This window comes from Nyctibius grandis, chromosome Z (genome assembly GCF_013368605.1).
Source record: "Nyctibius grandis isolate bNycGra1 chromosome Z, bNycGra1.pri, whole genome shotgun sequence".
Taxonomy (NCBI): Eukaryota; Metazoa; Chordata; class Aves; order Nyctibiiformes; family Nyctibiidae; genus Nyctibius; species Nyctibius grandis.
Window position 1 is genome coordinate 49,151,409 of NC_090695.1, and position 12,645 is coordinate 49,164,053.

At 42.2% G+C, this 12,645-nt stretch overlaps 1 protein-coding gene across 11 annotated transcripts in view; it reads left to right on the plus strand.

Annotated features, from left to right (window-relative positions):
• The first annotated feature begins 3,377 nt into the window (after window positions 1-3,377).
• The window catches only part of HSD17B4 (hydroxysteroid 17-beta dehydrogenase 4), a 73,228-nt gene continuing 63,960 nt past the window's right edge, over window positions 3,378-12,645 (plus strand). For 10 of the 11 annotated variants that reach the window (XR_011050022.1, XM_068422222.1, XM_068422223.1 and 7 more), the window contains exons 1-6: window positions 3,378-3,493; window positions 6,657-6,710; window positions 10,778-10,885; window positions 11,371-11,430; window positions 12,460-12,481; window positions 12,592-12,638. Coding sequence is in view for 9 of the 11 variants with exons in the window: in XM_068422222.1 (XP_068278323.1) it covers window positions 3,436-3,493; window positions 6,657-6,710; window positions 10,778-10,885; window positions 11,371-11,430; window positions 12,460-12,481; window positions 12,592-12,638 (349 nt within the window). In the remaining 2 variants the exon portion in view is untranslated. Of the gene's footprint in view, window positions 3,494-6,656; window positions 6,711-10,777; window positions 10,886-11,370; window positions 11,431-12,459; window positions 12,482-12,590; window positions 12,639-12,645 lie in introns of those variants that run through there. The other variant, XM_068422233.1, reaches the window with a different exon arrangement.

The window sequence follows — 12,645 nt, forward strand, 5'->3', positions numbered from 1 at the left end:
AGCACCTCCTTCCCCTCCTTCTTCAATGACCTTGGTGTCTGCAGAGTTGTTGCTCTCACATATTCTCACTCCTCTCTCCGGCTGCAGTTGCACAGGCTTTTTTTTTTCCCCTTAAATATGTTATCCTGGAGATGTTACCACCGTTGCTGATGGGCTTGGCCTTGGCCCACAGCAGGTCCATCTGGGAGCCAGCTGGCATTGGCTCTGTCAGACATGTGGGAAGCTTCTAGCAGCTTCTCACAGAAGCCACTGCTGTAGCCCCCCCACACTACCAAAACCTTGGCCACTCAAATCCAATACAGATAGATACGATTATATAGGTCCTTTCCAACAAAAACGATTCTATGATTTCTGTAATCCCTTATATGGAATAACTTTGGTGGTGTAAGGATGACCACATTAATTCCTGTGAGCATTTCCAGTCTGAACTAGACATTTTCAGAAGCATATGCACAGTTAACTAAGCTAGGTATTTGTGCTGTTAGCTTGCAGGCATTCTCCTACTCTTAACAAATTACATCCTAAACTTACTGGGCAGTACAGAAACAAGCCCCTAACCTCCCTAATAAATGCGTGGGAGCAAATAAGGGTACATAACGCTCAGCAGATAGCACACTAGCTACAACACTGCATCAGTGCAAGGCTCTCTTCTGTGCATTGTACCTTTAGAGGTACACCGTGTGTCACTGTGGTGTTGAGGGCTCAGCCAGGCAGCTCTCGCAGCAGCCAGCGCCACTCTTGTCCTGGAGACTTCCCTCTCTTCTCCCAGGTGGGAGCCCAGTCCCACAGTGTAGCAACAATAAACAAAACATTGAGTGTCAAGGCTGAATCAAAGCTCACAGACAGTTATGAGCTCAATCTGTTGCTTCCTCAGGAAGGGCAATAGCAAACTGACTCACAGCTCTGCTCTCCTGGGAAACTGCTTCCTCCTACTGTCAAACACGGTAGAGACTAATCATGATCCATGATGTTTTCTCTGCGACACATAGCCAACTGCACCGTTCCATTCACTGTTGGGAAATCTGCTCTTGTGTTGAGCTGCATTCAAATGAAATAGGCAACCTTTGGAAGTGTAATTAGTTGTGAGAGTATTTTGTGCTGATTAACAGAGTGCCAGAATAACACACATTCAGTGCAAGGGGTTGTTTCTGCACACATTCAGCAATATTTCCCATAGTTAAAACTCGCCATTTTTTGTAACAATTCATCTGTCCTGTGTTCCCTTACCTACCTCCAGAACAATTTTTTTGTAGCTTCCAGTGCATACTCACAATGTGCCTATGCAGCCAGAAGAATGCCACCACGCCAGTGAATCTGTGGGCTAAGTAAAATCAGTGCGTATTAAAAGCAGTGTCCCTTTGACTCGATCCGTGCAGAAGCCTTTTTTAGGTTCGTCGTATAAGAATTTCATTACTTCTTGTGCGGTATCTGTAAATGTAGATATTTAAGTTAGTTTTACTGTAGCACAATGCTCCCTCTAGTGTCCAAACCATAAATTGCAATTATAGTATTCAATGCAATTTCTCTGTTCAAACTGAACTGCATGTAATTAAATCACACGCAATACATCTCTATTCCTAATACTTCTAAAGGAGTGAATGTTACAGACTACTTGAGGTCAGAAATGCTAATTTCTTCTAGTTCGGGTTTCTAGCTATCACTTGGATAACTATCACCGCTCTTCAGCGTAGACAGTAAAGCACTAACAGAACAGCCAAGGAGATAATTTGCAGCAAAAACAATTTTTCTTTCTCCTAGCTCCAGAAATAATCCAAACTTTGCAAACTATACAAGAAAGGTTAATCATGAATTAAAGTTCATCTGTGCAGAGGGAGTACGTAAATGATTTCCCCAATAAAATAAGCTAGACATCTGCTCTGAATTCTGGGCACTGCTTACACCATCCTCTCTTCCCTGAGCACTTCCTAGATTTAAGACAGACAATACAAAGAAGCAGGGAGTTTACAGGTACCAGAGGCTCAAGCTTATGGTACTCTCACTCAGCTGGGAGAATGAGCACGTAAGAAGGAATAGCTCCGTGAGATCCCTGTCCATAGTTCAGATAACGATTGTCATCCCCTGAGTTGGGTGAGTAATACTGATTTAGTATACTGATTTAGTAATACTGATCTAGTAATACTAACTAGATTTGCTGCAGAGATCCAGAGCAGAGGCCTTATGAAACTTCAATACAATTACATTCTGAATGACACCATCTTGACACTACTGTGCCTGCAATGATATAATGAATAGGCATGTTCATTCCTACTCAACCTGCCGGCTGGTTCAACAAAATACAATCTTCCCTGCTACTCTTTCCTCCTCATGCTGCTCCCTTGCTTCATTGTGGGGTCACTCCCACGGGCTGCAGTTCTTCACAAACTACTCCAGTGAGTGTCCCTTCCAGTCCTTCAGGGAGAGACTGCTCCAGCGTGGTTCCCCCACGGGGTCACAGCTCCTGCCAGCAAACCTGCTCCACTGTAGGCCTTCATGGGCTGCAGGGGTACAGCCTGCCTCACCATAGTCTGCACCAGGGGCTGCAGGGGAATGTCTGCTCTGGCGTCTGGAGCATCTCTTCCCCCTCCTTCTTTACTGGTGTCTGCAGGACTGTTTCTCTCACAGTTTTCTCACTCTTCTCTCCCACAACTGCCACACAGTGTTTTTTACACTTTCTTATTCTCACCGAGGCACCACCATCTTGGCTGCTGGGCTCAGCTGTGTCCTCCTGCCTGTGTCTGGCACAGGGCGGCCCCGGCCTCTCAGAGGTCCCTGCAGCCCCCCTGCCAGCGCCTAGGGCACAGACACCCAGTGCAGCCTTCCACACACGGAGAGGCAAAATCTGGGGGGAAAGAAAGGTGGTATATTTCACATTAATTGTTGGATCTAAAGATCTCCCACAACCAGGGAAGCAAAGGCTGAAAGCAGTGATTTGGATTGGGAAATAGTAAATAAAGCAAAAAATGATGCAACATAAAACATAAGAGTAGTATAAAAGAAGTAAATAAAGATTAACTTTAAACGGAGGCGTGATGTCTACCTGCAGGCAGCCTGATCTTGAAATCCACCCCACCCAGCTGCGGCCTCTTCAGGCACCTGTGAAGATGCGGGCCAGGACAGACAAGCTCGCCTGGTAAAGCCCCTGCATTTCACAGCATCTCGCCTGGCCTGTAGAGGTGTGGAGCCACAGCGAGCAGGCGGGGCTGGAGCCCGAGCACCGCCACCTCCCCCCGCCGCGGGCCGCGCCCTTCCCGCCCCTCAGCCCGGCGCCGCGGGGCCAACGTGGCCGCCCTCACTACGTTTCCCAGAGGCTGGCGGCGGCAGCGCATGCGCGTGTCGGCCCCGCCGCGCCGCCCCGCCCCGCCCCGCCCCGCCCCGCCGCGCCAGGGAAGGTCGCGCTTCCGAGCCGCGCAGTCGAGCGTAGGGCAGCGGAGCGCTATGGCGGCGGGGCTGAGGTTTGATGGGCGGGTGGTGTTGGTGACCGGCGCCGGAGGAGGTGAGCAGTGCCGTCCCGTCCCAGGGTACGGTGTGCTCGGGGGTTTCGTATCGCGCAGGAGGCGGCTGGGTCTGTGGTGGGGCTTCCCGCGGGCGGCCGGGCGAGGCGTACACTCCGCAGCCGCCGCTGCCCGCAGCCCTGACAGGTTGCCCCGTGCCCTCCGGTGGCACCCGGGGACGTCTGTGAGGGCTTCACTCGTTAAAAATGTGTTTTTCCTCGCAGAAGAGAGAGGTGTGGCGGCGGGAAGGAGGCGCCCGCCGCGGGGCTGCGGGGGAGGCCGGGCCCCGCGGGGGAGGCCGGGCCCCGCGGGGGAGGCCGGGCCCCGCGGGGGAGGCCGGGCCCCGCGGGGGAGGCCGGGCCCCGCGGCGGCCCTGTCAGATGCCGGCTCTCGCCCGTCAGGGCCGTCGCGGCGGTGCCAAGGCTGTACAGGGGTTACCGGCGTGCCTCTTGCAGTGCTTTGGAGCTGCTGCGGTTTCATCTGAGCCCGGGTACTGCTGAAAATTAGCACGTTAGTGCTGCCTCCACGGATGAGTGCTTTCCGTTCTTTAAACACACGGGAGGGGTAACACTGCTTCGCACCAGTCAGTAATGGGTGTCCTGCTCCACGTACTGTTTCGGTGTCCTGACTCCTTCCACCTTTGCCTTGGACCTAGTGATTGGCGCTTGTCACCTGCGCGGTCGGGCACGGTGTTGTTCCAGCAGGGGTTTGACATGTGCCAGCGCTGCTGCAGAAAGCAGCCTCCGAGCTGCTGCCCCTTCCCCGACCTTCTCCTGGGCAGCGGTCTGAAGGCCCAGGGGAGAGGGCAGCAGAGAGGTGAAAGGCGGGGGAGAGATTTCTTTCAGCAGCAGGCCTGGCCAGCGCTGTTGGTGGGCTGCGGTCCTGGCCTCTCCAGGGGAGGTGGTTCTGCAGAATGCTTGGTTTTGCCAGGAAATGTTTTTGTATTTGTTGTTGTGGTGTGCAGTTGGTTGCTGCTTACCCCCCCCCCCTTTTTTTTTTTTTTTTTCTTCCTTTGAATGCATGCTTTGACCTTTGCCTACTTTGGTACTTCCAGTGAAGATACAAGCTATGACTGCGGACAAGAGGCAAAGTTTGTAATTGTGATGACCTCCTAAAGGATCTGCTTCTGCCATTCTCTAAGAAGATTCTGCCTTCCCATAGTGAAGTTTTGCTCTTTTTTTTTTTTTTTTTTGTGGAACTACACATAGCCAGAGGAGTCATTCTGGGGACTTAGATTATGTCTTGCAAAGAAGGACCAAGAATATGAGATTTTTTGGAAAGCACTGAACAGTCCACTCACATCACCCAAAGGTGACAAACCTGAGAATAACTGAGGCCATATCTTTGTATAGTGCTTTTCAGCTTTTACCAGACTTATATTTATGTGCTTCTGTCTATATAACAAGTCTCACTGAAGAACAGGTGAAGACCTTAGGTACTAGCAAAACCAAGACACTTTGGCAGTAGCAAAGCTAAAAAGCACTGCATGGAGCAGCAAAAATTGCTTGTCATAAGTGTGGGTACAGTGACTTGTAATTGTAGTATTAGGCTGCTTGAAAATGGTTTGTTAACAGAGAAAACTGTCCTTGGATGTTTTATTCACAACAGTTTTTTGATAAGTCATTAACTAAATTTAAGCCAAGATAAAGGGAAGCCCTGTTAACTTCAGATTATTTCTTGTTTTGCTTTCATTTAGTTTACAGCCCTGTATTTAGACTGTACTGCTAATAGCATTGTTTGTCAACATTGATTTTTGAGTTGGATGCGGGTGAACAGATAAGAGATGGGAATTTATCTAAAACAGCTGGATCACTAATTTGTTTTAAAGTGAGACCTGTTTTCACATACATAGACATCGAAAACCACAGTAGTTTCTTTTCACTTTGAGCAAATCCCTTGTGAAGTATTGTTCCTGCCTGTCATGCAGCATTGTCATTTTTTATGCAATTCAGGGTAATTTTTTTTTCCTTTTAAGATTAGTTGTGATCCTTAAGCATTCAGTCCTTGCTTGCCAATTGAGAATGCCGACACATATAACATGGTCTGGGTTTTGTGCGCTTCTCGGTTGTGTGGCTTTTCAAAACAAAAAAAAAGTTTTCTTGGACTTGGGTTACACCAGGCAGTGAACGTATACGCACCTCACATGTGATACCCTTCATTCCAGAGGCTCATAGGAGGCTTAAGGAAAATTCCAATTTGTTGGTGTGAGATTAGTGTGTTTCAAAACAGTATAAATGGTTCTGGGTTTGGTTTTTTTTTTCACATTTTTTCTTTTGAGAGCTGGCTTTGAAAGTTTTGATGAGGGGCAAAGAGATACTATTGCATTCTGAGAAACTTTTTTCTGGCTGATCATCTTTTGATCATTCAAATTTCAGTTTCTTTTGGAATGAATAAAGGATCATTATAATTTATTTCAATAACTTTTGACTGGTACAGTGGATAGTATCTCTGTAAATCATTTGTCATAACAAGTAACTAATGTGTAACACACCTAGAATCTAAGTTAGAGTAAAGGTGCAAGAGTCTTGCTTTTGTATGTGAGGCAAAAATGACAGTCTTCTGTTTTAATAGGTGAACTATGGATGCGTCTGGTTAACTGCGGTATTAAGCGATTCCTTTGTATCCAAATAATTGGAGGGGTTTTGTCAGTACATCTTCAGTCACAGTTAAATTTTGTTGAGTTTCTTCTTCAAATCTTAAAAGACTAACTTTAACCAGGGAAGTATTTTATTCACTTAGAATGTAATTAATTAACTTGAAACATCCCCTCCTTCTTCAAGGTTACATAGAGACATTAAACTTTCTGCCTTACAAATGTATTTTTCTATCACAAGCACCAACTCAGCAGCAGACGACTTTCCCTAATGGTTCTGTTGAGTACAATAACAAAGAGTAAGCATGGGGATTTCTTTTTTTTCCTTCTTGGCTGGAGGTTTTGTCTACAATTTATCTGTTTGTTTACTTTTATGTTTTGAACTTCTGTGAAACTTAACTCCTGGGGGAAATAGTGTTTTACTTTGAACCTTCAAGGTGTTTGTGTTGATTTGGTGCGTTTTTCTTCAATTCGTTTTTGTGTAACTTTTTCTCTGAATTGTGATTCAGGAGACAAATTGACTCTTTTTTCTTTTTTTTTTTTTTCCACTTTTTTTTTTTTTTTCAAACTAGGTTTGGGCAGAGCGTATGCTCTGGCTTTTGCTGAAAGAGGAGCGTCAGTAATTGGTAAGTTTTATGTTAACTAACTTGATCCAGAAAATAACCTTTGCCTTTTCACTTAGCTTGCATTCAACAGTCCTTGCCCTTTTAGACAGTAACCTTTGTTATTTGATGGTTTTCTGTCTTATCTTTTGCTATTTAAATTTTGCTGCTAAGCTTTATTTTCTTATGAAACAAGTTGCCCAAGTTTGTCCAAGGGCTTATCTTTGCTGAAAAGCCAATTTGGATCAGATCATTTCCCGGACTCGATTTTCATCCATGCATACCAGTCTTTACCCTGAGTTGTGGCCAGAGAAGGTGTCTTAGGTGAATACTGTTCAGAAACTTTTAATATGACTATTAGAAAATGTGAATATGTTATCTTCTAGTACCTTCTCCCAGGAAATAAGTTATTGGAATGTAATGCAGTATCAGTAGCCCCCAGAAAACACAGAATGTGCTGAAAGTGCGCTACATTGTTTCTTTCTGCAGGCATCGCACAGAAGAGTCATCTGGTCTCAATGACAGTGCCAAATAGCTCTCAGTAAAGGATTTCTGATAGCTTTGTAGTTATTTGATTGAACCTTCTTCAGGGAATATTTAGTTGTGCAAAATGCTGTATCACAAGCTAATTTTGAAGGTTAAGTTCTATTCTTGGGCACTCTGGCAGTTGGCATCACCATTTGGCTGCTTTTGAATGAATTTGTACAGATAATGTCGATGAGTTCAAGGCTAAATGTTTAAACAGATTATGGACAAGAACTTGCTCACTGATCTTTAGTAGCTTTCTAATAAAAATAGCAATCTCAATTTACAAAATTTCATTAAAATTGTCTCGTTTTACTTTATTGTTTAAATATGAGAAGTCTGTGTGTAGACAACTTAAAAAAAATCGAGGTTTTTTTTCCTGGTAGTTGCCACTTTTGGTACTTACCTTATTTACTAGGAACATGAATACTTCATCTCAAGTTGTTATTTAACAAAAATTAGGTCACTAAAGCATCCCAAATATTTAATTGTATTGACTCTGTGTAGCTAGTAGTGTTCTGACTTTCCAGAATGATCTGAAAGAAAATGTATTATATTGCCTGACCACAGCTAATACTCCTTTATCTCTTGGCCTTATTGCACAATAGCTAAATGAGTAAGTTAAGAATTGACTGTCTGTAATGGAAACTTCTTGTTTCCCTTGCAAGACTGCACCTCGCTTCACCTTTTCTTGTAGCAGTGCTTTGCAGTTGCCTCCACGTGCTTGTATTTATTTCTCTTACTCTTGTTCTCTTATGATTCTGACTTCAAAGAGTTGAGAAGTTACTTTTGTAAAGATTTTAATTTTTTTAACTAGAGCAGATATGAGACTCATATCTCTTTAAAACAAGTTCCCTTTTTTAAGTTATGGAAATGAAGGTGCATTGTAAGAACAATGATCAAATGCTCTAGTTGGAGGAATACCAGTGGGTCCCAACATGGGAACTTTTTCTTTCTAGTCCCACATCTCTCTCTGTGTAAAACACTCTATGTTGAGTGAGTTGCTGTTGGTGTGGTAAGATTGACCAGTGTGGTGACCTAAGTGGAAATCTCCCTTTTCTTATCACCCAAAGGCTACCTGCTAACACATGTTTTTGTCATGCTTTGTCTGTTTCATGCTTCTCATCAGAAGAGTTGAAAGCAGAAGGAAGGGAATGCTTTGTTTTTATCTTGCAACCTGTATTATGTCCAGACCCTACTCTTTCTTCCTTTCCAGTCTCCCTGAGGGCTCTTCTGTGTTGCTGTTTAGTTTACATTAGAGTCATGCTTTTGAAGAATCTCTCCTGATTTGTATCTATTTGTATTTTTGTTTGCATTGTGGAATGGTACTGAAGTGCATGAGTGGAGTTCCTTTGAAAACCAAACTGGAAGATGCAGTTTAGCAGTGCACCTAAATTGTTCCAAATGTGTGTTTGGTCTGTGGCACCAGACTACATCAAGAAATGAGCTGGTTTATATTTTTAAAAACATGTACTGTAGATGTTAGATCCTCAGCACCAACTGTTTCACTCTACAGATTTGCTTCTGCTGCTCTGCACTACTTGCTAATAATGCAGTCACAGCCTTAGAGGAACTTTTCTCTACGGTTCAGACTATAACCATGCTCTCTCACAACTGCTGCAGTCTCTTCTACTGGATGTTTTCAACTGGAAATTGTATGATGTAAAGCTCCAGCTTAAAATAATGTCATTTATCTGTTGTTTTGGTGATTTTTTTTTTTTTTTTTAATTCCTCTGTCACACTTGTGGAGTTATCATTTTCAAAGCATACAATATCTCTGTTCTTTCTTGATACTCATTTTTGCTTCAATTCTGTTAGTGACTGAACTCAGCCTAAGGTGCTTTGCTGCCTCTGGAAATTTTCCCAAATATTTAATTAAGCTTTTGTCAGCAAATTATTATTGAAGTGAAGGATAAACATGTATAAGCATGTCTCTGATAGGGAGTTGTAATGTCTTAACAAACTAACTGAATGTTTTTGTATAAATGTTTACCACAAAATTGTCCACTCTTCTTTCCCAGGACAGATTAGAAATCGTAGTGCTGTTCCTGACTCGCTTTTCTTTAATATCATATTAAAGACCTTTGATGTTGCAGACTGAGCAGTCTGCCCTTGTTGCCTATTCTAATGCTTCACTACACTTTGAAATTTTCTTAATGCCTCACCTGAATTGTGCTAGCTGCATGTTCAAAACTGTTAGATATTGATCTGTTTAGCTTGGAGATTTCATCTCCTTTCTTGTTTGCATCAGTCTGTTACTGTACTTGAGCATATCATGTTCTGTCTTAATTCTTGCTGCTTCACGCTAGGCAGTTCTTGGTTTAGTTTGTTGTTGTTGTTTTTTTTTTTCCGTATTCTTTGCATGACACACCTCTTCTGGGCTTTGGCATTTTCATTTGTTCGTACGGATTTTCTGCAGCGTTTCTAAGTTTCTCTTGAAGTGCTGCACACAAAGTTGAATAGAGGATTCTAGATAAGACTTTATTGGTCTGAGTAATAGAGGATGATTTTGTCATGTGTCCTGCAAGCTATGTTCCTCTTTACATGGAGAGTTTTTTTTTAAAAAAAGGCACAATATGGATTTATTTCCTTTTGCGATGATACAGCAGACTTACAGTTGCTGTTTATTATCAAGATCAGCAAGTATATCTTGCATATTTTGTGGATTTCACTATGGCTGGCTTCTTGAGGACTTTAAAAAGTTGGAAGGCACAAAGCTGGAGTTCACCATAGCAAAAGACTGTTTAGCAAAATACCAATGTTGCATGTAAATCCACAGTCAATTCTGGTTTTCTTACAATTCCGTTTTGCACCCATTAGACATTACTCTTAACATTTTTTGAAGTTCTTTGTCCAAATATAATGTGTGTATGGATTTTTTGGGGGTGTTTTTGTTCCCCTGATGGATTCTGTGTAACTGTGGGACATGCAAATACAGCAATGCAGAAAACTCTGCTGATGATACAGTGCAGCTACCATTAATGATGCATACCCCAGTACAGAGAGCAGCCTGGAAACAAAGCAGCTCTGTGTCAGGTGGCCCTCTTGTTCCACAGGAGCAGGATCTGAAGCCTGCAGACCTCTTTATCTGTTCTATAGTGGAGTTTACTACTAACATTTTAGCTACTCTATTAAACAGGAACAGAGTCTTCTCAGTCTCATTTATGGTTCATGCAGTAGCTATAGCAATTTGACAAGAGGCCAGAATTAATCACCTATGATTGGTATCTAATCTTGATCTTAATCTCTGAACTACAATAACACAATTAGAGAGGTAGCCTGGGCAGGGCAAGAAAGTTGAATGCGTGGTGGAGAGAAAAAAAAAAAAGGTTCTATTTCCCACGTTATTTAAAAAAGAAAAAAGATGCTGTATTTTATACTACTTTTTTTTTTTAAATATTAATATGACCTGTTGTTCTTCTCTAATCATCTGAGATTCTGAGTAGGATCCAGATGCAGCAGGTTTTATTCATACTCCTTATAACTTCCAGCATGATAATGAGATAAGGAGAGACCATGAACTCTCAATGTTAACACTGAAAAATTCATTTCTTTGTGATTCACAGTGAATGATCTTGGAGGTGATTTCAAGGGATATGGCAAGAGCTCTTCAGCTGCTGACAAAGTTGTCAATGAAATCAGAGCAAAAGGAGGGAAAGCAGTACCCAATTATGGTATGTTATTTTTCCAGACTAGTGTAGTGCTTTATCTATAGGAATAGTGGACCTGTTGAATGAAAAGTTGACACTGTGTAATAAAGGACTACTGTCAGCTTGCCAATACCATATAAATTAAATAGGTGTAATGTAATGTGAAGTAGGGAGACTCCTCTAGTACTACCCTTTTCTTTCATATGCTTTCTTAGCATTAAAATACTAAGAAACTGTCCATCTGCAGTTGTCAGAGGCAAAATGGAAATGGATGATTCTTAACTTGTTTTGCTTCTTGTTTTTCTTGCAATGGTAAACATTGTGCCATTTAGACATACTGCGTGGGATTTGCTTTACGCCACATGCAAATAGTGGCTGAATTTGAATTTATTTTATATTGGGGTTGTACACAATTTATTTTTCTTAGCTTCATGGAATTAGTTGTTAATATCATGGAATTGCAGTTTATCCAGTTCATTTTACTTGAAAATTCATGTTTTTTCTTACAGATTCAGTGGAAGATGGTGAAAAGCTTGTGAAGACAGCACTTGAGGCTTTTGGGAGGATAGGTACAGTTGCTTAATTCTTGTTGTAACTTGTTTGCAAGTGCAGAGACATTATGAACAGTGCAATTGACAAGTGTATGCAGTACAGTGTGACAACAGTAGAACTCACCAACCCTTGATGCCCTTAATCAGTGAAACCTAGATCAGAGGCTTTCCACTTTAAATCTGAACGGGCGACTTTTGTGTCTTTTTGGTACTTCTTAGCAGAAGTTTAAAGCTGAATATATGGTTCTTGTTTTCTTGCCCTTCAGAATTTTGATACTTCGGTAATGGTTAACAATTTTTGTTTTAAAGCACAGAGTTCATCATATTATAACTTGCTGCATAAAATTAAGATAAATAATGTTGCTGAAGAGTCAGATATGCTCTGTCATGTTTTGGAAGCTCTTTTGCCTATGTGAAGATCAAAATGCTTTAACGTAAATAAAGAAAAAGCTCAACTAAACATTCAAAGTAAGGTTCCTCTTTACCATATGATTGCCACTGTTTAATTGTGAAGTTTATGTGATTTTAACTCGGTGTTAAATGGCTAAAAGTACACATGATCAAAGCCAAGAGGAACCAAATTAAATATTTGACAAAAAGTTGTAATGATCCAGGTTGCTTTAGTGGCTCTGTGACTCTGGGGTTATTTCAGTTATTATTTGGGCTTACTGCAATAAAGATGGTGGCATAAACTGCATAATTGGGAGCATTCTGGAATTCAAGGCAAGCTGCAAAACTGTGCAGGATGGCTGCATCCTGCAGGTATGGTGTTCCTAGGTAGCCAGCACTTCTCAGCTGTATCTCGCTGTCAGGCTTTGTTCCGTTGGCAGGCTGACTTGCCTGTACTGAAGTATTTTGTCTTGTCTTAATTATGGTCCAATGGTAAGAGTTCCACTATTCAGGACAAGGAGCTGTAGAACAGTAAAGTTATGTATGTGTGCAGTGTTCTTGTCTATATGTTTTTTTAGAAGTGGGAGAAAAAATAGAAATAAGCTTGTATTTTATCAGTGCGTTCACTTAGTTTACTTTCCCTTTTTTTTTTTTCAGATATTGTTATAAACAATGCTGGGTGAGTAAACCTGAAGGTTTTTTCCTGTTTGATTGTGGGCTGTCACTTTTGTGTAAACACCTGTTCATCATTTGATTGTTTTATTTTGTTCTCCAAATGATGCATTTTAGGATCCTAAGAGACCGTTCATTTGTTCGGATAAGTGATGAAGACTGGGGTGAGTT